Below are 26,027 nucleotides of genomic sequence, written 5' to 3' on the forward strand. Positions count from 1 at the left end.
AACTCTGCTGGCACAACAAGCAGCCCCCCTCATGGAAAATCCCAGCTCATGCTGCACAGTGCAGACACCTTCATCTTAGCCAGCTGTCTGCACTAACTGCAGACTCAATTAGGAGAAATTTCTACCACATAATTCACCTGGTGTGCATAAGAAATTTACCTTGGGCTGAACGAACCTTGGCCTGAAAGTGCTTATTTATTTCTTTGGACATGAAGGAGCCAGGATGATGAGCTCCATATTCTCATCCAGTGCCAAAGCAGGGTCTTGCAGGAACCTAACCCCAGGGAAATCAAGCTGTTCTCACTGACCTGGACTAGAGAGAGGGCTCTGCTCATTCAGCAGCTTACCCCAAAACCACTCTAAACACTTGTCCAGAAGTCCTTGGCCTAGATTTTCTAAAGGAGCTGACTATCTGGAGACCCCATTTCACGAGAGCTTGTCCCTTTCAGAGATGGCTGATGAACTCCTGGTCTCCTTATTGGGTCAAACCTGGAAATCCCAAATCATGGGTCACAAGGGAACATCAGCTCCTCTTCCAGAGCTTCCTTGGCAGCTTCCTTCTTGCACAAATTTTGAAGCAAAACACTTTTCTTTTTTTCTTCTCCCTTTACAAACCACCCCTCTGTGGAAACTGACACTGCCAGTGGATCAGATTCCTGACTCATCACTTAAAGATGATGCATTTTGGCCCAATGCTCGATACAGCCTTTGTAAAATGATTCTTGGCCTCTTCTCTCCCCCACCCCTTCATGAGCAACCAGTCTATGAGACACAGCCAGTGGCAACCCAGATGTATTTGTTACAGAGGAGAAGGCACTGATAGTTTGGTGCTGCAAGGACCTGTCAATGTTTCCCCTCTCAGTAAAGAGAAGGGCTCAAGGGGAGCATCCATTTAGCAGTAGGAAGGGAAGAGAATTGTGAGGCCACCAGGTCTCTTCCATCAGAAGGACACAGCATCTTCCATCACATCTTACATCCTCTGAGTGACTGTCCTTCCCTACCTTGCTTTCAATCTCTCACTAGGCAAAACACAGTCAGAAAGATGCAAGGTTTGCTGCCAAAAAAAAATATGTGGTTAGACCAGGAATAAGAGCAGGGACATTACAGGAGCTCTATCTCTAATCAAACCCTCCTGCTCGAAGTGCTCCTCTCCTGTGCACCCCAATCAGTGGGATGTTCCCCTCTGCAGATGCAGGGCTAAGCCGAGCTTGCTTCCCTTGTACTTTGAGGAAGCAAAGGGAAAAAAAAAAACCAAAAAACCCCAAAGATGGCCACATCCTATTGCCATATTCTGACCACAGAAGGTAAACCACCCCCAACAAAAGGCAGCAGCCCTTCCCCACCCCCTCTCCCTGCAGATGTCTGCTGTCTGCCGTCTAATCCGCCCGGGCAGCCCGGCACCAAACCCCCCTCCCCAGAGGAGGAGAAGGGACCCCTCCCCCTGTCCCCGGACCGGCCCCTCGCACAAAGGGCATCGGAAAAGGGAGCGGAGGGATTGGAGAAGCCCGGCCCGGCCCGACCCGACCCGTCAGCACCGGCCCCGGGTGTGCCGGGGGAGGGGGGAGTGGGCTGGGAGGGGGTTTGATCGCTGCTCCTGCCATGAGCAGGAACAAAGGATGGGGCCAGGAATTCCGAGCCACCAACAGCATTTCTATGCTAATGAGAGCTCCCAGTTAGATCCCGCCGCCTGTGGCAAATCGGAGAGAAAATCCAGGCTTGAAAGATGCAACTTTTATGTCCGATGAGCGTTCGCTGGGCTCCGACACCAATCCTGCTCCCTCGGTTTATTTTTAATTGACTCCTACGAAGCTGGAGTACATGTTCATGCGTTCCAAGTGGAACAGCTGTTGAAACTGAAAATCAGCATCATAAAGTGCGGACGTATATATTTTGTGGTGTTCACTTCTTAGCACTTCATTTCCAAACCTCAGCAGCCTGGCCAGAACCAAGGAGGCTTTGCCAGAGCATTAACCCCATCCTTGCAACCCTTGCACACCCTTGCAAACTGTGCAGAAAAGGGCAGTGGGATGCTGTACACTGTGGCAGTGCAAGGTGACACACTGGAAAAGTTCCGTATGACCTTCATAACCTCATACCAGCTCCTCCTTTCCTATAGAACCTGAGACTCAGGATACCAGCAACAGAAACATAAATAAGAGACTGCAAAATCTGTCCCAAACTGAGCAGAATTCCATGCTTCATCCAGTTGAGGGGACATGACACCAGCTTGCTGGGTCTATAAAGTGTGCTAAGTTTTCTCTTGGCTTCAAATGGACCATTGCATTTTATATGGCTCGAATAACTGGTCGAGGATATAATGGGCCAATATATGGCAGAGGGTGTTTGGCACAGTCTGACTGTCCCAGTCTGCTTCCTTTCCAAAGGCAGCAGGAAGCAGGTACTCAACACCATTAGCCAGCTGTGAAAACCTCAGCTTTGCCCACTTCCCAACAACTCCCCATCCCTGGTAATTGCCCTGCTCCCCATCTTGCCAACCACTCCCTAGGCAGCTCACAAAGGTAGCTCCACTACAGTCAGCCCTGTGCTACAGCCCCAGCAGGGAAAATTTTCATCAGCAGGGTCAGAACCAAGGTCTCTGTCCTTTACATAACTGTGCACTGACAGGCCAGCACACAAAACCCTGCACACACACACAGAAACAAGACCTGACAAGGCAATGGCCCCTGAAAGTGGACTGCTGTACTTCATGATCAAATAGAATCACTGGGATTTAGCAGGCACGATGCTCTGATCACCAGGCAGCAGAGCTAACGTGCTCGTGCTTGGTCCTTCTCACAAATAAACCGTGCCCTCCTACACAATGAAAACACCACCTGGCTAAGTCATGGCCATCCCACTGCTCAGTTTCAAGGGATGATAATCCTGAGATCTGGCATTGCAAAATATACTGGAGAACCCCATGAATTGCCAAATTCCTACAGCGATCCGAAGTCAACAAGGGAACATTGCAAATGGGAGCAACTGGGATCCAACCTGAGAGCTCTGCTCTGCAGAGGGACTGGATCCATAGGCAGGGATTAAGTTCTCTGGTTGACTCCAAGTGTGGGCAGTTACTATCATAAAGTAATTACTTAATTAATCAAAAGCTGACCCTGAGCTTTTTCGAAAGTCTGGCCTTATCTGCCTAGCTCTAAAAACCGGAAAAAAAAAAAAAGAATTTTACTTTTTGCCAACCAAACAAATCCAGCTTCAGACCTCTGATTAAATATTAACTACTTTGCACAGACCACAAGCAAGATCCACAGCTATTTATTGCTCTAAAGGCAGCTGCAGCAAGAAGCAAAACAAAACAAACAAAACCAGCCAGGAATGAACGGTGTCATCCCCATCAACAAGTTTCCCATGTGTGCTTGAGTCAGCTTGAAGCCAGGAGGCATTTAAGAGCACGTTTCACTGGGCTCAGAGCTCAGGGACCCAGTGCATTTCTCTCCCAGGCCCCAATGCCTCCCAGCACCTTCCTCTCCTCTCCTCCCTCCCCTGCATGAGTGAACATTCCCAATCCACGGGCGGGTGACGTCAATGATCTTCACTTTGGATCTCACTACAAAACCTCGGTGATGCCTGCAGAGCAAATACCACTTTGAGAGGGTAAGCTGGTGACTGCCTGATTTGTCTGCCTTTCATCCCCTTTTCAAAGCCCAGTTTGGGCTCAGCAGAGGCCTGACAATGACATTTAGAGACACAGGAGGAGGTGAGTGCGTGCAGGAGGCACAGACCCCATGGTGGGACTGATGCTCTCAGCCTGCAACTGCAGAGGATGAGGAGGCTGCCATTGCTGCAGTATCTGTCCCTCTGCAGGAAAAGGGTTGAGTTCTCTTACTTTCCATGGTAAAGAAAAGGGGGAATGGCCTGATATCATTCTGGGACAGCTCGGGTACAAGTGTAGGACAGCAAGTGGGAACCAAGGTCAGAACAATGTCCTCATGCCAAGATTGCCCATTTCTTCCAGCCCTCTTCAACACCTGATCACACCACAACAGAGATTAAAAAGAAAAATCTTGCTGTCCTTGCTGTGTATCTGCTCGGGCAGGTATTTGCAGCCTTCCATGAGCTGAAGCTTTGCTAAGTCCAGACTGAGGTGGGGCAGCCTGCAGGTCTGGCTTGGCTTTGTCCCATGAAGTGGCTGGGTAGTGTTAACACCCCTCCTGTGCCCTATATATGTCTTTGAAGGCTTTTCCCTGGCTCCCACTATCATTTGATGCCCTGGAGCCACAGGACAAAAGGTGATTGTTCCCCATCTTATTTCTAATTATTATTGGAAATAAAAAAAAAGCAGCTGTGCTCCTGTTTGGGCCCTGAGCCAGCCCTGGTGTGTCCCCCCCTGCCCCTCCTGATTTCACAGACATATGCTCAGGTTTCTGACGCACAGAGATCAAATAACCCATCACTCAGGGAAAGATATTATCCCCTATTACCAATTCAATGCAAACAGCTCTTCCCCAGATTAAAAGCCAATTAAAGAACCTTGCTTTTCAAGGGGAGAGGAAACCGAGAGCAGGTTTTTTTGTGGGGGTTTTGTTGGTCTCTGGCAAGGAGGAGATATTCCCTGTAAGTGTTATCAATGAATTCTTTTAAAATCCCATTGATTTTGCTCTGAACGCTTTGGGACTCACGTCTCCAGAGAAAACTGAAATACAGAAAGGACAACAACAAAATCTCAACAACCTGTGCCCTAAAAAGGAAAAGGGAAGAAATTTTACTTGCTGGCGGATCAATGGTGTTTGCTTAAGTCAGCAATTGGTGTTTTGGGTTTCAAAGCTTTCTCAGGGCAAAGAAGCCTTACTCTCAAGGTGAAGAGCAAGCTCATAAATCTGGGAGAAGCTTGAAGACCAGAATATGCTGATTCCCCACAACAGGAAAAGGGCATTGGCTCTGCAAACAAAAAGTAGGATGAGCACTTGTAAATCGTTAGTCACAAGGGAACAGGTGACATTCAGTCCTGCTGTACTCAGATCTGGGATACAAGGAGGAGAGAAAGGTGACTTTAAGCCAGCTCTGCTCTCACAAGGGCCTCACAAGGCCCTGGTTTCTCCTCTCAACTCCCAATAAAAGGTCAGAGAAGCTTCAGGTCTGATCCTCCATTTCCCACAGCTCTCACTGGGAAACTAAGACTTATCTTTAGAGCAGCAAACAAATGCCTCCTATTCCCTTCCTGCCCTGGGAGCAGACACATCCAGAGACATGCCCAGTGCTGGGGGAAAGCCAGAGATGGGAAAATCTCCTGGCTGGGAGCACAGCCAGTGGAGCAGGACTCCCAACATGAAGGTACACAGTGAGACCTCTCTTTATTGATCCAGTTTCCCCAGGTTCAGTAGAAACACACAGAAAGCCTCATCATCAAAAACCTCAGGCTGCCTTCCCAGCGAGTATCATACCAAAAAGGAGCTCTGTGTTTTGGTACCTTGTTGAGGTACCAAAGCTTGCTACTGCTTTACTCACTGCCTGCTGACACCCTGCCTCTCGGGGCCACATTGCTCCTGGCCCTATTACCATCAGTTTGCAACCAGTGTGCAGGAACTGCCCTGGGCTTGGTCTTTCTGCCATGGCCCTGCAAACCCTGCCACCCAGAGCAGCCTCCCAGCATCCCTGCTGCAACCTGAAGGGGCACTGAGTTCCTGACAGAGGGTGTTTAGCACTCCCATCCACCTCAGAAATGAGGCAGATGACCTCCTGAGGTCCTTCACAACCCACATTATCTTCTGTTTCTATCAGGATGCTAAGGGAGCACAAAAACATGTCTGTCTTTCTGTCAATCTGTCACTTTGCATTCGTTTCATTTTCATCTGTCACACATTAGCCCAGATCTCGCAGTCTACAAGCAGGGAGTTATTTATTTTTTCCTCTTTCACTTTTTTTCCCAATCAGTTTCCACTGGAAACACACACAGGCATGCTACACAGATATCAGGTCCCAGTTTTCACCAGGCTTACTCTCTGTTTCAGCTTTATTTAGAAAGACTGGGAGTAGCTCAGTCTGACTGGTGACTCTTTGCATTAAACATCCAGTTGCCACATTCTCCTCTTGGTTCCATACCCTGGCAGGAGGAGGGGATCTGCTCAGCTTCCTTGTAGGGCTTGGGCTCAAGTGGGTGCAGAGGCAGAGGAGGACACCAGGTCATATCTACCCCACCACCACCACCAGATCTCAGCCAGTCTGCACTTGCTCACCAGACAACACCTTCCCAGGAAGCCACAAGTTCTGCATGGGGAGAGGAGGGGCCCAACCACGGCCCAGAGAGCAGGAAACCTTAAAATCTTGTTCCCATTGTCTGGGCTGAGAGTGAGCACGAACCAAAGCAGCTCCAAAGCATCAGGAGCACCCAACACCCAGAGCCACCAACCCCCAACAGCAAATGGGGACATGGCCACAGCCACAACAACTTCTCCCCAGGTCAGAAAGTGCACACTCAGGAGACCCAAACTGGAGGAAAACGGAGAGATGGGAAAGGAAAAGGGGGTAAGGAGGGGCCTGGGGACAGGACAGCCCATCGATGGGGAGGAGGGAAGGGCCGCAGGGCCTCCACTGGCAGGATCCCTCCCTCTCCTCTTCATTTCTGCCCAGGAAAAAAAAAAAAAAAAAGGGCAGACTTTTTCCCTGCTGGAATTTTTTAATATTTTTTTTTCCCAGCATCCCTGGGCGCTGCCGGTGAAACCCCCATCTCAAGCCACCCCGTCGCCATGGCAACGGGCCTACAGGAACAGATGGTCCTGGCGAGCCAAATCCCAACTGGAAGAGCGCGGCACCGCGGCACCCCCGGCCTGGAGGGGACACGGAGGAGGTCACAACCCTCACACTTCTCTCCCTCCTCCTCTGGCCATGGCAGGACAGTCACAGGCTGGATGCCACCTGAGAGTGGCCTCAGGGGAGGGAAGGACACCCACACTGAGGACATCCATCCCCGGATAAGGGGCATGGGCCTTCTGAGAGCCACCATGACCTGGACCTCCCTGGCTATGGGAAGAGCCAAGTTTTCTCAGGCATCTGCAGCACCTCCAGGGCTGCCCTTGGGAAAGCTTTCTCCCTTGGACAGGGGGATTGCAGAGCAATGGGAAGGGAGTGGGAACAGGGCACAGCTTGCTGGGTGTCTCACATGGATCCATCTGAGCAGATTGGGGATGAGCACCAAGGTGGGTGAAGATAAAACTCAGCCACTAATCTCCCTGTGGATTACCAGTCAAGCCTGTCCACATGAGATCATGGTGTGGGATTTTGGAGCAGGCAAATAACATCTGAGCCCTCCTGGAGTTACCTACAACTCCTCTGGAGTGTGTTTGAGAGAAGCAGCCAGGCATGCCCCAGGCACCTGGGGAGAAGAGGGTGTTGGGGGCACAGACCTCTCCTCAGAGGATTTGCTGAGTGAGCTGCAAACCCAGTGCAGCTTGGTGTGCTCAGCCCCATAACTGGTTGCATTCTGGGGGGAAAGCAGCAAGTGTGAAACTCCATTTCAAAGTCTACAAAGCTGTCTGGACCTGTAAAGGTGGAGGACTCTATATGGGGAAACACAGGCTAAAGATGAACATTGTCGCAAGAAAGAAAAAAATTTAAAAATTGAGTTTTCCCTCAGGAGCCCCCTGTGTTGCTCCTAACACAGAATGTCTCAGCTGTTCAGGCCCCTTTTCTTCTGAAAACACAAAGCAACACTCGTGCTCCAGAACCACTTTTGGAGCTGTTATCACCATCATCACAACTTCCTTAGCTCCAGAACAGGTCAGTCTCTATGGACCACTGCTGAGTATTGCATTCCTACCCCCAGATCTACGGGGGGCAGACAGCTGCTTTTCTTCCCCCCAGGAAGGTTATGTCCCACCTGGGAAGCTGTGTTTTGCTTTTCTCCCACCTGGGAAGCTGTGTTTTTTGGGTCTGAAGGCCAGAAGAGGATGGGGATAGAAAGCAGGCATTCCCCGGGGGAGAGATGAACGTGCTGGGAGGCTGCATGGGGAAGGGGGAGCTGAACCCCCTCCTGCCTGACACCAATGGCTTCTCCTCCTGCCAACCACTCCTCTGCCAAGCTGCTCCCTTTCCCCTGGCCCTGGCACAGAGATATTGGCCTCGGGGGGCCCAGCCTGGCCCAACCGGCTCCCAGCCCACACCCGTGAGAAGAGTGAGAGCCTGGTCCTGCCTCTCAGGTGTGGCCCTTTGCCTCCGGGCTGCTGGAGGGAGCACTGGTGCCAGCTTGGATGCGGACACTTCTGCTGGTGAGAGATGGGGAGAGGGACCTGCCAGGGAGATCCGTGCCAGGGCAGCAGTTTCTGAGGGGCTGCAAAGCCTCCCAAGTGTGGCTGGGGGGTTGTCCATAGGACCCTTTTTCCTTGCTTTCTCTCCTTCAGGAAGGGTTCCCAGATTTTCTTCTCCCCGGCGTCTTGGGTTCAGCCCTTTCTTCTCCAACCTGACAAGCCCTGGAAACCCACATCTTTTCTCTGCAGAACAGGTTGGGTGCAGGAGCAGCCATGCTTCCCACGCGCCAGCACAGCCCAGCCTGGCCCACACCCTCCCCCTGCCCCAATAGACCATCTTTTCTTCCTTTTTTTTTTTTCTTTCCCTCTGCTTTCTTTCCTGGATCAAAGCTGCCTCCCCTCCCTGTATTACAAACATTATTCAGCTGCAAGATAAGACGCTCTCCAGCAGCTCTTTATTAATCCCAGTGGAGACAGAAGGAAGGCAGAAAGAAAGGACTCAGCGTGGCCAGGACAGAGACTAATGGTCCACGAAACACCTTTGCAAAAGAGAGGCATGTCTTTTTCCCAGAAAGACTCATGGGAAGCTTGGCTAATAATTAACAATTATCAAACTTTAAACCTTCCATTTCTCTCTCTGTCCTGACCAGATCTTGTAATAACTCATCCAGTCTGAAATATTCCCAGCCTGGTTTTCTGGGACACACTGGAACAGGAGGGGTAAGGAGGGGGATGCAGACAGATCCCAGGCAAGCAGAAGGCAATTGCTGAGCCTGCTGCTTCCCTTCTTTTATACTGAGCTGCTGTGTCCCAGCTCCAAGCTTCCAGAGAGCTTGGATATGAATCTTCTTTCCCTTCTCCAATGCATCTTGCAGCTTTGGCCACAAAAAGAAAGGGTTTGCTGTGGTACACATCTCCTAGGGAAGTTTCCCCTGGACTTGGAATACCACAGACTTCTGCATCTGGCTAAAATCATAATCTGCCCAGGAAAGCTTTTCTAGCAAGAAGACACTTGTTTAAATCCATCTGCTGTCTGAGCCAACAATAACTGATCCCACGGGAAGTTGGGTGGCTCATAGGGTCTGGGTTTGCATTCCATGTGCCCTCTCTTATGGAAGGACCAGAGTTTTTCAAGTGCTTGTTCAAGCAACAGGCAGGGTATTGCTGTTCTCTGCACCCTACAGTGGGGCAACTCAGGTGTTGTGAAACTTGCTCACAACTGCCTAGAAAAGCAGTGGCAAAGGCAAAACACACTGCAGGTACCTGGAGACTTAGATGACAGTCCCCAGCATGCAGCCGTCCTTCCTGCCTCATCATTCACAGCAAATCTACCAAGGTCAGGGCACAACATGGATCACTGTCTCCTGTCCTGTCCAGCAAAGAGCCAGGGTGTTGCTGGGAACCTCTCTGCTACAGCCCCAGATAGAGACTGGAAACCAGAGGTGACCAAAATGCAATAATGGTGGAGTGAGAACTCAAGAGGCCTTTGGATTAAACCAGGCAGGGAAGTCAGTGGACCCATTTTCATCATTTCAGCCTAGACATCACACACTCAGAGCAGTAAGTAACTGGGTCCAGTGTCTGCACTGACAGAATATTTGTATATCAATCTATGCAAAACAGATTTTTGTCTTCTAAAATCACTGGGCAAAGAGCTGTTGGCTCTGGGTCGCTATGAAAAAGGACAAAAAAAAGGGGAGTCACCTTTCCCTGTGCTTTGTAAAATGGTCTCCTGCTTGTAAGGAGCAACATCAGCATCTCAGCTGTGCAAGGCACCCTGCAGACAGGGCAATAGGAGCAGAAAAGAGAGGGACTGCTACCAGCAGCTTTTGACAAGGAAAGGCACACAGAGGTGAAGTGAGCTGGCCAAGGATATTCCAGGGAGCTTGTGGCAAAGCCAAGAAATGATGCCAGCCCTTCTGAGCTCAGCCTGCCTTTGCCATCACCTCCAGGCCATTCTTTCCCTTTGAGTAAAAGCTGATTCATGCCCGGTAGAAGTCAGTGTGAGGCAGCAGATATTTCCACTCCCAGTGAGGTACCATAAGGTAGTCCACAAGCACGGCAGCACTTGGGATGTCAAAAATACATATATATATATAAATATATATATACCTCAAAATAATTATTGTAGTCTTTTATTTCCAAAATTAGTTTAGAGCCACTGAAAGGTCTCAGATCAATACCAGCAAAACTGCAAATTGGAGCCCTCCCCTTAGCTGCAGAAAGGGTACAGCTGAGACAGCATCTGCACAAGCAGCCTGCCCACTGCCTCTGCCAGCGAGCCTCAGCTCTGACCTTGAGGAGTTGCCTTGAAGCTCAAGAGGGAAACTCCCCCTTCCTCCTTGCTTCCCATTCAGCCCTGAGCTTTTGTTCCCCAGCAGGGAGAGCACTGCTGGTTTATTTTACTTGGGCACACTCTGTCTAGAGAAGAAACTGGGTCTTGATGAACTCATTCCATATGCACACCAAGAGGACCTGCTTGGTCGTGTGGGTAGAAAGAAGTCCTAAGGGGCTCGAGGGGATTTTTGCAGCACAGATTTTGAGGCAAATCCGGCCCTAGAGAGACCTTAGATGCCAGGCTGGCTCTGGCATTTCAGATGGTGGAGTGATGCAGTTTTCTGTTCACGTGCTCCATTATAAACAGGTCTTTCTCCTCCACTCCTGCCCCACAGCTGCACGTGTGCTTGGCCCCGTGCCCCAGGGACCTTTGAAAACCGCATTATAGGTTCTCCCCACCCCAAGTTTGGATCAATACAGCTGTCAGGCTTTGGCCACACTACCCCTGCTAATTGGAATTACAATAGGCGGAGTGCAGCTTTCTCTCCCCCTCTCTCTGTTGCTTGTCATAACATAATCAAAATCTCTCTCTCCTTTTATCACGGAGCGTGACGGGAGCAGAGGCGCTGGCAACCACACGGCCTCCAGAGACCACAGATTCCTGTGGATCAGACAGAAGCTGGGAAGCAGCTTTGGCATGGGGGTGGGAAAAGAGCCCCTTTTATTGCCGAAACTCTGGCCTGTCTTTGGCCAAGCAGCATCTCAAGGGGAGATCCAACCTCAGCCCTGAGCTGAGGCACAGCAAGGAGACAGATGGGGATGGAGGGATGCTGGTGGAGCAGGTGCTGAGGGAAGGAGGTGCAGTGTCAGGCTGTGTCCAGAGGCAGCCACAGCTTGCCTGTGGAGCTGGACACTGGCTGACAGCAGAGCTTCTTGCTGTGCCCTACTGCAAGCAAAGCTGAGCTAGCATCTAATTCAGCTAGGTCAGGATCCCTGCCACGTTTGGTGCTGTGCAAAAAGCCCCTGCCCTGGCAAGCTCCCTGCTATGGTGACTTTTACAAACCCCTCCCCACATCCTGCTCACTGCTCCCTGCATGTGTGCCAGGGAGGGGCCACGCACGTCTTGCCCCAAAGGCTCAGGGAATTTGTGGAGCCTGTGTGATACATTGCAGGCAATAGATACAGCATCTGTGATTTGTTGATCATTATCAAAGGGCAGTAATGCAGGGCTGAATTATCCAGAGGAGGGAAGGATCAGCAGCCCGGACCTACTCAGCTCCCCAGAGACTGGCCATAAACAAAACTTAAATAATTAGAGTGCTCGGGCAGAGATGCTGCCTCTAAGTATTCTTAGGCTCACGCAAATAAAGGAAATAAATTCTTGGAAGGTGCCAGGCTGGATGGGGCAGAGGGAGGCTCATTTTCCACATCACTTGAGAGCAGCCATTATAAATCTCACTGAAAGATGCACCTCCCCAGGCTAGCGATATTTTTAAACTCCAGGAGAGAAGGGAGAGAAAAAACTCATTTTAGTATTTACACCACAGGCGAAAAGGGTATTTAAAAATCAGGGTACGTTTTTGAAAGTCTGTTCCTGCCATGCCAAGAAAGAAGGAAAGAATTTTCCTTCTATAGCGTGATAGCTGGAAATATAAGCCCCAGAGAATGTGTTCCTACCATGATCATTCTGTTGTAAGCTGAGAAATCAAACTCCCAGAAGGACTGGAGGGAGTCAGGGGATAAAGGTTCTTTCACTGGCAAATTGCTCGTTGAGTTCCCAACTGAATGAGCAACAAATGCAAATCAGCTTCCCTGAATCCTGAGGGGTGACTTCTGTGCTGTCCCTGCCTCCTTGGTGTCTGGGATAAGGTCCCACAGGAGAAGAGACAACACAGCTCCATGCTGGGGCACCCTCATGGGAACAGCAGTCTGGTTTGCTGTGCCAGGAGCCCCAGGATGTACCCAGCACAGCAGGGATGGCACACCAGGACACAGGGACCTGCTGGTGGGTGTCAGCTGAAGGACACGGCCCTGGATTTAGAGCCAGGGCAGAGCCTCCTGTGGGGTTTTTCCCTCTGGAGCAGTGTGTCCCAGCTGTTCCACATGGCGAGGCCACCTGAGCTCCAGGGAAGGGAAATTCAGGCATCAGCTTGTGCAGGTTCACCAGGCCAGTTTTCCTTTCTGCTGCTTTATTGTTCCTCGGTTGGTTAGTGCTTCCTTCCCTGCACAGGGTGGCGAGTGGGAAGGGCTCTTTTTTTGTCAGTCATCTAGGAAATCTTGTCACTGGCTGACCGATCACAGGTCGACTGATCACAGGTTGAGGGATGCTGCGTGGTGACAGGAGGTGTAACAATGTGGAGGCTCTTAGCAGGGTCCTAGAGGAGCCAAAGATAAACTGCCAGACCCACTGCCTTCCTCTGCAGCCACTGCAGCTTTCCTCCTGCTCTGAATTTCCTCCTGGGTCCTCAGGCACTGAGAACATTCCCCCTTTTACAAGCTGTGCTCTGTGTGAGCATCTCTCCTTCCCAGCCCTCCCACCCCTTACTGGGACTGCTGTCAGCCTCCCAAAAGCATCCTATTCAGCTTGTATCAAAGGGATGCATGAGCACACCCATTAGAAATCAGAGCATCAAGCAAATCCCCAAACAAGCCACCTCTAAAGATCAGAGCACGCTGTAATCACTCCCTCTGCAAGGAGATCCCAATAAGATCCCTCCCCCACTTTCTCTGGGTTCTTGCTGAACCCAAGCACATGAGAGACGTTTGGCATGCTCAGCCCCCTCAGTAGTAAAAGTCTCTTCATACAACTTGCACACACAGAGCTCCTGGCCTCTCCCTGCTCCCCACAAGCCCTCTCCCCCCCCCCATTTCAGTGCACAGCAGATGTTCAGAGGATGCCCCAGCACTGCTGCTGCCCTGAGGGTCTGACCCTGTCCTGCAGCTGCCAGGCTGGGCAGCAAGAGGGGCTGTGCAGATGTCACAAGCAATAGCAGCAGGTCCCCTCTGTCACTGCCCTCCTCCTCCTCCTGCTTCCCCTCAGGAGACAGCAGAAACCCACTGCAAGCCCAGGGAGAGGGCAGAGCTGGCAGAGCTGGCAGCTCCCCTGCCTGCACCAGGGCAAACACAAGGAGAGAAGTGGCACTCTGGTACATGTGTGTTCATTCCTGTGCACACAAGCATCTCTTCCACGTCTATGGCCTTGAAGAGAAAAGTAAAAAGCCTTTTCTATGGCTTTTCACCATGTGCTTTACCAATGTGCCACAACAAGCACAGACCTTGGCTGTGAAGTCATGGCAAGGGGTAGACTTGGATCCTTGGGCTGGTGTGACACTACCTTTTGCTCAGCACCTACCACCTAGGTCTCAGCCCCTCGGGACACAGAAATGACCTCATCATTCCCAAGTGAAATAAAGAGCTCCAGTGTGTCCAGCAGACTAACAGCACCCAGCAGCACTGCCTACAGAGCCAAGAGGGGTCCTGTATCCAATGGAAACTGTGGCAGCTGATATAAATTATATCGTGGCAAGGATGCTGCTATGCAACACATCCCTGATCCTTAATGACCATAAATGGGCACAGCCCTGGCTCTCCCCTACACCCAGAAAATAAATACCCCTTCCTGCAGCTCAGCCCTGAGCCACCATGCTGGTGGACAAGGAGAAGAGGATGAAGAGACCCAGTAATGAACAGCTCGTGCCATTGTCTCTGCTGTACAGCACCAAATCACTGTTGCTGCCTCCTGTTCCAGCCCTTAACAACACAGTTTCTTAAATGACACAGGTCTTGGCTAAGTAAGGTGAGACAGGCAAGAGGAGCAAGGAAATACCCTGTCCTAAAAGATCACAAGGGTGATCTTTTGTGTATCCACAGCCCCTAAACTGACTTTGATCATCTGTCCTTAATATTTCCCCTCTTTTTGGCACCTCCAGGCTAGGAAGGCCATCAGCAGAACTACTCTGATAGGAATGTGACTCCAGGCTTGCCTACAAAGGGTCTCAGTGCTGATTATCTGGCCAGGAAAAATCAATGAGAAAAGCGCGTTAGATGCCTCTCACTAAAAATAAATTAGCCCTAATGTGGTGCAGCTTCATTTTCCAGTGAAACTACTGTACTGACTGCAGGCTTTGTATGGATGTTTACTGCACTAGCAATCTGCTGCCCAACCCAGCAGCCACTTTGCTGGGCATCCAGCACTCCTCAGTCACAGGCACAGGGGCTGGAGCTCTGGCCATGAGTTAGGAAAGCTGCAGCACGCCAAGACAGTCTCTTTATTTCAAGTCCCAGCCTTGTAGGAGGTCAAGGAGATGTTTCAAGGCAAAGGGAGCCTCTGTCACAGCCATGGATTTGGGTGAGAAGTGTTACAACTCCACAATGTGCTGATAACTCCCCTGGACCTGGACTCAGACCTCAGCTGGCTCATTTGTTTGGACTCTTCAAGGACTGGGCAGGGTTCATTCCTCCCTTGCTGCTCCCTCCTGCCCTGCATCTCACACAGAACCATCATGTGTCAAGCTGCTGTACACAGAAACCTGGAGAAGACAGTAATGGAAACCCTGACCTTTCTGTTGAGCCATCCAACCTCCCAGTTTGTGCCTCCAAGTAAACCCTCTCCATCATATCAAACCTGCCTCTAGGTCTGACTTCTGCCTGTCATAGACTGTTTGTAACCTCTGGCTTTGCTAGGACACTCAGCACAACAGCCTCTAATTATAGGCCTCTGTTTGAGCTCTTGAGTCCCACCAGCCTCTTCTACTCATTAGTGTTAGACCCTAAGTCCAGAGCCAGGACTCTGCCCTCAGCCTGCCCCCTTGGCCTCTCTTTCCTAGGAAAAGTGAAAATAGTCAGTGTAAAGCACCATCCCCTTTGGTCCAGAGAGTAACTTGCCAGGAGATAAGAAATGAAATCTGATTCTGCCAAGCATGGGATCCTCAGTGCAAAAAGTAGGTGCCTATAAGGCCAGCTGAAATCCAGTGTCCCTCCTGGATCCACACGATGTGGCTACAGACCTTCCTCTGCAAAAACCTCTTCTGATACTGAGTCTTTAGGATGGTTTTGCTCTCAGGTAGCCACTCAGCCCTCTGCTCCAGCCCCCTCATCTCCCACACAGATGAGCCTTTGTGCTGGGAACCACTCTTGCCTGTCAGCAGAGCAGAAAGGTTGGATGTTAGCCACTGGCTGCATGGACCCTCTGTCACTCCTGGCCATGCCTCTGGATGGATCCTCCATGGGAAAGGAAAAACAGACTCAAAATCATCTTGATTATGGAGTTTCCTCAGGTAGAGAGAGAAGTGCTGAGAAGAGAAATGGAGGAAGGCAGAGACCTCTTGACTAACCAGGCTTGGGAGCACCTGCTGTCTCATAGCCAGGTGGTCCATCTGGTATCTGCTGCTGCTTCAAGGCAGTGATGTGATTTGCAGGTCCTTCTGTAGCATCCCTGCATGGCTGGGAGCAGATGGAGGTACTTTGCTATTTCCTGCAGTTAGACAGGGAACAGAAAACCCCATCCCTATGTTTTCTCTTTTGGGGAGGAGAGCCACAAGGATCCTGCCTGTCCTTAAGCTCTTCCCCCTGCCCACCTGTAGGATGAAGGAAGGTGGAAAGCAGTGCTGTACACCAAGACTCCAACTGGGCTGGCTCAGAGCCAGGGAGGGCAGATCTGGAGCAGAGTGAGAGCAGAGTTGGGTGGAGAGTGCTTAGAAACGCTTTCCTCCTGCATCACAGCAAATAATGTCAACGGAGGATTATAAACCTCCTGCAGGGACAGCTTTATTGTGAGAGAACGGAGAAGAGATGGTTCATCAAGTTGGGTCAGTTCCTCCCATCCATCCTCAGCACCCCACAGAGATGCCAAAGAGACAAGAAACCAGTGCCATCCAGGGGCACAAGCAGCTTCCCTAGCCTGGCACCCCCATCCTCCTGGGCTGGGCAAACAGCAAGGGCCAGAAGCTTTCTTTCCCCTTCTCATGCCCTGGAGCTGCTGTTTCTCTGCCTTGGGATTGCTGCAGAGCTGAGAGCTGCTGCAGCCACTGCTGCCATCCTGCATCAACAACTGCATCAGCCCCAGAAGGCAGGGACACACAGAGATGGCAGCACGGGACATATAAATTAAGACAGTTCTGGGAAGCAGAGCCCTTGCACTTGCAAATTTCATTTCCTATTTCCGTGTGTGATGGAGAGAAGGCTGTAAATGCAAGACTTTAAACCTAGCATGGTGGCACAGTGGAAGGGCAGAGAGGTGCCTGTCTGGCTGCCACAGGCTCTCACTTGTAGACTAAGAGGGAACTGTCTTTCTTCCCATGGATGGTGCTTCTGCATTTGAGCAGCTTAGGCAGGAGTTTCTCTTCTGCAATGGAGCTGAGGGGTAACCCTTGAAAACCAAGCTGGGAGGGCATGAGCATCAACCTAGTCTGGGCTAAACCTTCACTGGGAGAAGTGAAGAAATCTGTAAGACCAGGAGAATATCTGCAGCTCAACAGCAGCCAGGAGGAAAGCAAGGGGATGTATCATGAGACTTTTCATTCCTTAGTTAAACAAATTTTCACCTGAAACAATAATCTGGGTTAGGGAGCCCTCACTGCAGAGCTCTGAATTCTCTGTGCTGGGATGGCTGGGCTCTGGTAATTAACACAAAAGGTGTCTCAAATGCACACTGGGTCCCAGCTCCAGTGGCTGGCAGCACCAATTCACCCTGCATCAGAGCTGCCCTGATTTGATCTGATGGATTTGAAAAAGCAAGAGGATCTCTAGGGGTTGCTTTGTCCCTCTCTTATGTTTTGCTTTTTGCACCAATTGCTGGCCCATGAAAAGGACTGAGCAAGAGCCATCCCCACCTCCAGCAATGATGTTGCAAGCTGCAAACCTCTTCTGAGGCCATCTGCCTGAGGACTTCCCAGCTCATCCCTGCAGCATTTACAGGCAGCCTGACTCCTGCTCTTCCAAAAAAAACCCCTTCCCCTGGCACTGCCCCCGTATCTCCCCTTCATGCCTACCTGCTGGTGGTGCTGTGCAACTCCCCTGGGCACTGCAGGTGGGGAACAGTCTTCCCCTGGCTACTGGTGGCCACTTACTGCTCTCCCCTTACTGTCCCCACTGTCCCCAGCTTTAGGGGGGGCTAGCAGAGGGCAGGGGGTGCCAGTGGAAACTGCAGGCCTGGGAAGCAGGTCAGCACAACCAGCTCTTCTGGTTCCCTTCGTGATTCAGCTGAGGTGTGAGCGGTGCCCAAAGGATCCTTCTGGTGCCTCCCTGTAAACTTTGGCTCTGTGGCTGGGACAGCTGCAGTCCAGGGGAGGAGTGATGTGAGAAGAGCTGTGCCAGGCTCTGCCAGCACAGGCAGCTTGTCAAGCCACCAGTTAACTGCAAGCACTGGCCTTGCACTGGATGTGTTGCTGGATGTGGCAATGCCCCTGCTCCCTCCGTGTCCCTTTGCAAAGGGATCCACGTGCACTGGGCTGGGAGCTCTGGCCTGATTAACACTGCTGCTTCAGAGGGCAAAGAGCATTCAGCACGGTCCTCCCCTGGCTCTAGCCATGGGGCAGACATCCTCCTGCTTGTGGGCTGAGCTGGCTCTCCCTGCAGGCTGTCACCTCACCCATGCTGACACATCCCTGAGCTCATCAGCTCATGCCAGGTCAGAACTCGATGGGTCGGTTCCGCCGCAACAGGAGAGGCTGAATGAGAAAATATCAGTAAAAGACACTTGGGTTTCCTGAAAACAGCCTGTATGCTGTTGTTTCTGAGTTTTGGGAAGAGGCAGGTGAGGGAAAGAAAAAACTAACAATTAAGATTCCAAACCAAAGGCTGAACAAAACTCTGGCAACTTTCTTCCCTTTCGGAAGCTGTTTTGGGATATTAAGGCAGCTCTACAGAATACAAGATGGACCAGAACTTGCAGTGACACACTTTGACCATTCCCAGCACTTCAGAGAACTGCTGGACCTCCCCTAAAAGGAACCCTCCCTCCAGCTGCAGCCAAGTTTGACTTAAGGCCTCCAGGTCACTACAGCTCAAGTTTTCAAGCGCCTTGATGGAAAAACCCCGTGTCAAAGCTTCAATCACATCCCCAGTTCTCCCCTGCTGAGGATCTCAAAGCACTTCACAAAGAAATACTCACAGGCCCCTCCCGGAGCCCAAGAGGTAGCCCAGTGATAGCAGACAGGAATTTGTTCCCAAACAGGGGGTTGCATTTGAAAACAGAGGCCCAGATCTGCAGACAGAAGACCAAGCACAAGATGAATGCCTCTGCGTGGCTGTAACTCAAACTGTACTGAGTTTCATGGCAGGGATAAACAGACAGATTGTGGAGACTCATAGAGCATAAATTTAACCACAAGTGCCCCTGTCCTCTGCAGATCAGCCACTTAGGATCTCTCCTTCCCAGTGCCACACAGCTTTTCCACAAGCCCTATTCATATCAATATCTTGAAGCCCTAATGCTGTAGCCTGAGATGATCCCTGGTTAATGATTCCAAATGGACAGGCAGGCAGATTTGTAGGGAAGGCTGCAGGAAACCTGAATTGAATCCGTTCTGGACGATTGAGCCGATCACATTAAAGAGAATTTGTAAAGCAGATTTTTATAGGGAACTCCTTCCAGCTTTTACAGCAGGGCACTTTTATTTCCTTATCAGGAAAAAAAAGCTGATACTGTCAGAAGGGAGAGGTGATATAAGTGGACAGGAACAAAATGAAATGGCATTGATCAGATGAGCATGAAAGGTCTTCCAGAAAGCAGGCAGTGCCTCCTGACTTCCTCTCATCCTTCTCACAGGCTGGGTACTAAACCAGATTTTCCAACAAAGTCCACAGCTACTAATTTACTTACAACAGAGGAACCAAAGTTCCTCTTCTCCTTGATAAGTACACTTATCTGCATTCAAACTTACGTATGGCTTGTTATATATACACATCCTCAGCTGATTTAGGTATTCAGGTATAGGCATGGCAAACTTGAGGGACTTCCTGCTCAGTATGGCATTCAGACCTGCAGTTTATTAAGGACTGGCAGTCTGCTATGACTTTGTGCAGCATCTAACTCAGTATTGTGCTCACTGTTCCTTTTCTGCAGCTCTGGGATGCATCCACAGCCCAAATAAATGCACAAATGAATGAAACTAACAAATAAATAAATATGTAATATAGGATCAGTCATTCCTGCAAATGTGGTGCATCCACCACTAAACTGGTCCAGCCAAGAGTCTCGCCCACACAGGCTGGAGGGTACTGGGTGATCATGGACAGGGGTTGGGAAGGATTATCTTCCTGGAGCATTGCAGAGCTGGCTGCACCCTTTGCTTGGCAAGGCACCACGAGATGCACCACTGGCTTATCCTGGCAGAGCTGTTAGCAGGACAGTGCAAGACAAACTACCAGGCTACTGCAGGAGACGAGATTGCCTGACTGCTGGCAGCAAAGCCTTGAGAACAGCTGAAAATAGGATAAGCAGGGGAAAAAACTCTCTCTTGGCAGGATGAGGTGAGATGCCAGGCTGCCCCAGGTCCATTGTCTGTGTGTCTCCTTAGAGAAAGCAATTCTTGAAGGGACTAGGGGAGCATAAACCATCACTACAGCATTACTTCACCTCCAGTGCCTTTCCCAGTGGTTGTGGGGAAGGTTTCCTGCATGGAGCTGCTTGGTGGAGGGATAAGAAGGTGGGAAGACTAAGTGAAGAATGGCATGGAAAATTCTGGGACTCTGTGAGGAGCCACAGCTCATCCAGGCACCTGCCTGGAAGCACAGAGGAGTGCAGGGAGCCTGAGGCTGTCCCTTCCATCACCTCTTTTTGCAATGCACAGCAGATCCCTTTGTCCTAGGAACACAGAGGTATACCCAGACCTGGTTTCTCAACACTGTTAACCTTTTCCCTCTCACAGCCCTGGTTTCCCATTTCACCTTTCTCATCTGTTTTAGCTGGACCATCTACAAATTGTGTTCTGTTGATGTCCCATGTCCTCATTGTTGCCATCCCTGTCTTTGCTAGCACCAGGGAACCCTGGGCCCTGGCATCTGCCCTAATGGCCAGTCCTTTGGCCCAGACCTTGCTAACTGCAGCCACATCCCAGAGGCACAGCCCAGCCAGCCTGGATGCTCTCCTAGGATGCTGCCCCAGTCCAATGAGTGGAGGAGCAGAGGCAATCACACCCTCCCTTCTCTGCAGCTTCTCTCCAGATGCAAATCCCACTCCTTCTGCAAGCACAGGCTGGCTCTTACCCCTGCAGAAGGCACGTGTGCCCCATGCCACACACTCCAGACTCAGCCACCAGGTGCCTACCCTCAAAAAGGCAAACTTCGGTTCTATTTGCATTTCCCAGTACATTCACAAGCACTGTAAACCCCGATTCCTGGTCCCCCTTCCACATCTCCGACAGCCAACTGGGGAAAGCCCTCCAGAATGGCATTAACCCATTCTGCACTGGAGCAGAAGAAGAGTCCTCCCGCAGGGCACTTTCAAAGCAATGTGGGTCAGTCTCCTGCTCCTAAGAGCTGGGCTAGAGCCCAGGGCAGGACAAAGCCCCGGGGTGGGGACATACGAGCTGTTCTGCAACCGTCAGGGTAGGTCGAATGAGCTGGGGAGAAATCGATTCAATGTATTTGCCCATCTCCTTCTTTGCAGGGTGGACCACAGAAAAAAAAAAGGGGATGGAAGAGAACCAAAGGGATGGATCAGGTGCCATCGAGTACCCAAGTGCAAAAGCAGTGAAAGGAAGGTCTGAAACCTGGAAGCAACCCAGCCGCTCGGCAAAAGAGCCCGTGGGAAGTGAGTGTGCTGAGAAAAGCAGGGATTTCGGGGATGCTGAGCCTTCCATCTCTCCCTCCGAAACATCTGTGCTCATTCCCCAGCCTGGTGGCTCCCTTTCCCGGGAAGCCTGGCTGCTATGCCTCGCTAGACGTTGCTCGATCCAAAAAGCAAACAAACCGCCCCAGCTCCCAGGACTCCGGAGCCCACTGCCTGCAGCTGCTTCCAAAACAAACGATCGTGTTGTTCTTCTCCGAGCCAGCGATGAAATCGGCCCCGACTCCCTTCCTCTCTCCCACCCTCACGCAGATGTTTCCACACCTGCTCCAGACCCAAGCGCGCACCCCAAAAAACCCGATCCCATCCCTCCCCGCAGCTCCGCAGCCCTTCCCGCATCCCCTTCCCCCCATGGGCACCTCGCAGCCATCCCGTGGGGCTGCCCCGAACCCCGCAGAGCCCCGGCAGAGCCCACCACCTCCTGGGGGGACCGGCCGGCAGCGGCTCACCTGGGAGGAGCGCGGCCGCCAGGATGCAAACTCCAATAGTCCAGCAAGATGCACGGCAACTTCTCTGCAGCCGTGAAGCCATGAGAGTTCCTTAGAAGAAATGGGCAGGGGTCGGTCTGGCAGCGTCGCTGGGCCCCCCACCTTCCCTGCCACCGGTGGTGGTCAGGTCTGCTTAGAGAAAAAGCCCCCAAAATCAAAAAGAAAACGACCGTCGGTGCAGGAGGACAAAGAAGCGGTGAGCCCAGCAGGGAAGCCGGCGGGGGGGCGGGCGGCCGGAGGAGAGCTTCGCACATCCGCGGGGGCTCGGCGGGGCTCGGCGGGGCGCGGGGCCCCCTCTCCGCGGGTGCGGGGCAGTGCGGGCGCTTTCCTCCGGGAGCGAGCACGTCCGCAGAGCCGGGCGAGCGGGAAGGGGAGGGGGAAAAAATATAATCGGGGAAAAAAAAAAAAAAAAAAAAAAAAAAAAAAGGGGAAAAAAAGAGGAAAGGGGGGGGAGGGAGAGGAGGAAGGCAAAACAAATAAAGGGAAGCGAGCCCTCCGCGGGCTGCTGCCGCCGCTCGCAGCGCGGCGGTCCCGTGGCTCCGGCGGCGGGGCTGGGCAGCCCCCGCCCGCTGCCTGCCCTCCGCTTCCCGGGGCGCCGGGAGCCCGGCGGCGGCGCTGGGTTCAGGCGGGGCTGAGGCGGCGGCGGTCCATGGCCGGCCCGGCCGCGGGGCGGGGGGCGCGGGCTGCCCGGGCTGCACGGCGCGGCCGCCGCTGGCTCCCTCGCTGGCTCACACGCACACAGAACCGGGCGGGGCGGCGGCGCTGGGCCGCGGCTGCTGATGTCAGTGCACCGCGGAGGGAGGGAGGGAGGGAGGAAAGAAGGAAGGGAGGGCAGGCGGGGAGGCAGGGCGCAGCGTTAACCCTTCGCCTGCCCCGCAGCACGGAACGCGCCGCCTGACGGATCCCCGTCGGGGACCGGGAGCTGCCCGCCTGGGATGGATGGACGGGGGTTGTCCCAGGTTGTGTCCCCCCCTCCCGTTGTCTCTTCTCTTCCCCTCCCCGGCTGCCGGGAGGTGGCAGCTGGCTTTTGTTGGGCGGGTGTCCGGCGTGCTCGCAGGGGATAAGCTCGGAGCCCAAGGCGAGCTGTAGGTTCACTAAGGTGCTCTTAGGCTGTGCCTCGGCACCCAGGTTTGGTGGACTTGGAATGTGTTTCCTGGATTTCCTTAGGGATGGGGGAACGCCTGGTCCATGGCTGGTGACACAGCGATAGCTGCCTACCTGGCCGGTGGTAAAACATACAGAAATACCTTATGTAAACCGGTGTGTGAAACAGACAGAGCATGGCATCAGGATTTACACTTATAAAGGCTTTTAAAGCACGCAGATCCTATGTAATGAGGAGCGTTTTGATGGGGAAAGAAGGAGCTGCTTCTGGACTCATTCTATGTGCACTGATGAGGGAGGGGATTCAGAACCAGCACAAGGGGTGATGCACGGGGGGTGGGAGGCACTGGTCTGCTGTGCTTTGTAACAGCCCTTTTTATGTGGACACAGACAGAGCCTTTGTGGATCTTTTGCTAAGGAGGTGTTCAGCCTGCTGATGCCAGCTCTTGAGCTGCCCTGGCCTCAACAAGGATGCTGAACCCCAAACAAAGATGTGAACAACAATGACAACAACCAACAACAAAGTCATGTTGATTTCAAGCTCCATTAGAACAACACAGGAAAAAATCAATGCCTGGCAAGCAGAAAAGGACAGAATCAGTGGGGAAGGATACCACACATAGCGGAGAAGGAAACGAGGGGGGCAGCCAGCAGCTATAAAAAGATACCTCTAAGGACCCCTTCAGCAGTCTCCTCCTCCTTTTAATTCCTTTAGAAGTTAATTCCTGTTCGAGGGAAGGATGGGCAGCTCTGTAACAAAGCGGATTAGCCAGATACAAGGTTTGTTCCAAAATAACAAAAGTTATTACGTAGTAATGAGGTTTAGTTAATAGATTCACAGACTTTAAGGCTACTGGGATTCCTCTGGGCATCCTGCTTGTGGAGTGGGGGCTGATGAACTTGCTCTGATGATTTCTGCCTCTTCTGTAAAGCTGCAGGACAGAGCTCATGGGGCAGCCCCCTGTCCTTGTGGACAGGCAAGCTATGGAGAACCAACCCCCTGCTTCTTTGCAACTATTGTTTTAGGTGCTCTTCTTGGCTGCTGGGAACAGTGATGGTTTTGCAAACACCAAAACTGACCAAGTTGTACACTGTGAGTGGTAGGAAGAGCTGTCTCTGGGGGCTTCCAGGTGACACAGAACAGACAGAGCAAGTACATGAAATTGTCCCCCCAGTTTGTTGCAAACTCAAGTCCAAAATCAATCTCAGAAATAAAAAACTCAGGACTGATCACAGATTGATCTAAGCAAGGTGATATTTCAGTGCTGTGTCTGGGGTATAATTATGATTCCCTTCAAGAACACGGGGAGATTTGATAGAGCCTTGGGCTCCCAAATAACTGTCCTCAAACGTTTGAGACAAAAATGTAAATCCACGACCAACAGCAGCAGCAGAGGATCATTAGTCCTGGTGCATCAGGCCTAACTTATTCAGCCAGAATGTGATATTTTCATGATCCTGTGCAAAGCAAAACCCATCACATTTGGCACAGTTCTGGCTGTTAACTTCTAAGATTTATTACACAGTGCCATGGGGCCCCTGCTCTGCAGCTTTTTGTGAGTCCAAAATTTCCGTGAAGCCCAAGGGGACTTCTGCATGAGCAGGAAAGGCAGGAGTAGAATACTTTGTCTTGGCAGTCTTTGTTATTTCTAGGGGAGGAAGATCATAATATGTAACATATTTAATTGCATCATACTCATTTTTTTTATTTGAGGAGGTCTCTCTGTGTGTCTTTTGAGGGATTGGTACTGCTGCTTTCTGCTTTGCTAAATCATCTGATTTAGCCAATTGTTTTCTTGATTCTAACCCTCACAGCAGTAGGTTTCTAAAGTCTATCCCAGCCAGAGACGTGGGAGCACAAGCCCTAAATACTATGGTGCCTGCAATAGCAGGACAGGGATTTGATAGGTTGCCCATCCTTTCTGCTGTTAAAGCAGGAACACATGAACCATTCTGAGGCTCAGAAATCCTTTTCATAAAGCTATAAACATATGTCACTAGAAGCAAAGAGAGGGAAAACCAACCCACCTTGTGTGCTAGTCCAAAAGATGTGAGGAATCCCTCCTTCCCCAAAGAAAATAATTCCTAACAATGTGGAGGGGTGATATTTATAGCTTCCTGATTTTTAGGGATGGTAGAAGTCTAATTTTAAGATAGCAACTCACAATCAGAACAGAGACCCAAAAATTAGACAATCCCCTTCCGCTACACCTCTGTGAAATCTGTTTTAGGCACAAATACTGGAAATGGTGTAGTAACTTGGCCGACACTTACATAAGTTGTCATGCTAATATAGTTCTTGAAAATTGCAATTAAAGCATGAAACAACATTTGGCTGGGGGAAAAAAAAAAAAAAAAGTTTGCTTATAGTGGAGCAGTGTTTTGTCCGCCCAGCATTTTGGCTGCTCAGCCAGCACAAGAGTTTTCTGCTGATGCTGACATGTGAGGTAACGTCTCTGCAGCAACCTGCTGTAATAGGACATTTCACTTGCTTCTCCCCAAATCCTTCCCACTGGTAGAGCATGGTCTATTGGCAATGTGCAGGAGGGCACGGGGTGGGTTTGGTGAGGGTTCTGCACTGCCACAACTCCTTTGGACCGGGCATTCCCTGCCAAGCTGATACACATCCTTCCCTGGGGCTGAACAGTTGCTGGGTTGGAGTCTGCACAATGGCTCTGCCAAATCGTTGTGGAGGCAGCTCCTATCTGTTCTGGGATGAGCACAGCACATGCTCAGGAACAATGGGGCTGTCCTGATGGATAGCCCTCAGGGGACCACTGCATTCCCATCCTCCGGGCTGCTGCCTGCCACAGAGGAGGAAATATACCCAGGAATTCCCCCAGCCTGGTGAACTCCTCTGGTGTCTGGGGCTGTGCCTGGGCTCCCTTTCCCAAGCAGTGGCCACTTTCCAATGGCTCTCTTTCAGTGGTCTGGCAAAGCCCTGCCACTTGAAAGGCTCAGTGGGAATGGGCATCTTACATTATTTTTTACCATTGTGATTACCAGAGGGGATTAGAAGGATGGTAGAAGGCGGGGGAGGAATTGCTCTTTAAAACATTCCTTAGTGGGTTTTTTCAGTTGCTTTTGTTTGATGAAGAGCCCACAGCAGAGGCCTGTCATTCTGAGCTGGTAATGCATTTTTGACACTCCTGTCTCCACCATGTACCTGGTGGG

General features: G+C 51.3%; 1 protein-coding gene across 4 annotated transcripts in view; it reads right to left on the minus strand.

Moving 5' to 3' along the window:
• The window catches only part of NECTIN1 (nectin cell adhesion molecule 1), a 90,916-nt gene extending 69,067 nt beyond the window's left edge, over positions 1-21,849 (minus strand). For all 4 annotated transcript variants that reach the window (XM_071769217.1, XM_071769221.1, XM_071769219.1 and 1 more), the window contains exon 1: positions 21,711-21,849. In XM_071769217.1, the coding sequence (XP_071625318.1) occupies positions 21,711-21,792 (82 nt within the window). In that variant the 5' untranslated portion in view covers positions 21,793-21,849. The remainder of the gene's footprint in view (positions 1-21,710) is intronic.
• Positions 21,850-26,027: the final 4,178 nt, after the last annotated feature.

The sequence above is a fragment of the Heliangelus exortis genome, chromosome 26, assembly GCF_036169615.1.
Source record: "Heliangelus exortis chromosome 26, bHelExo1.hap1, whole genome shotgun sequence".
NCBI lineage: Eukaryota > Metazoa > Chordata > Aves > Apodiformes > Trochilidae > Heliangelus > Heliangelus exortis.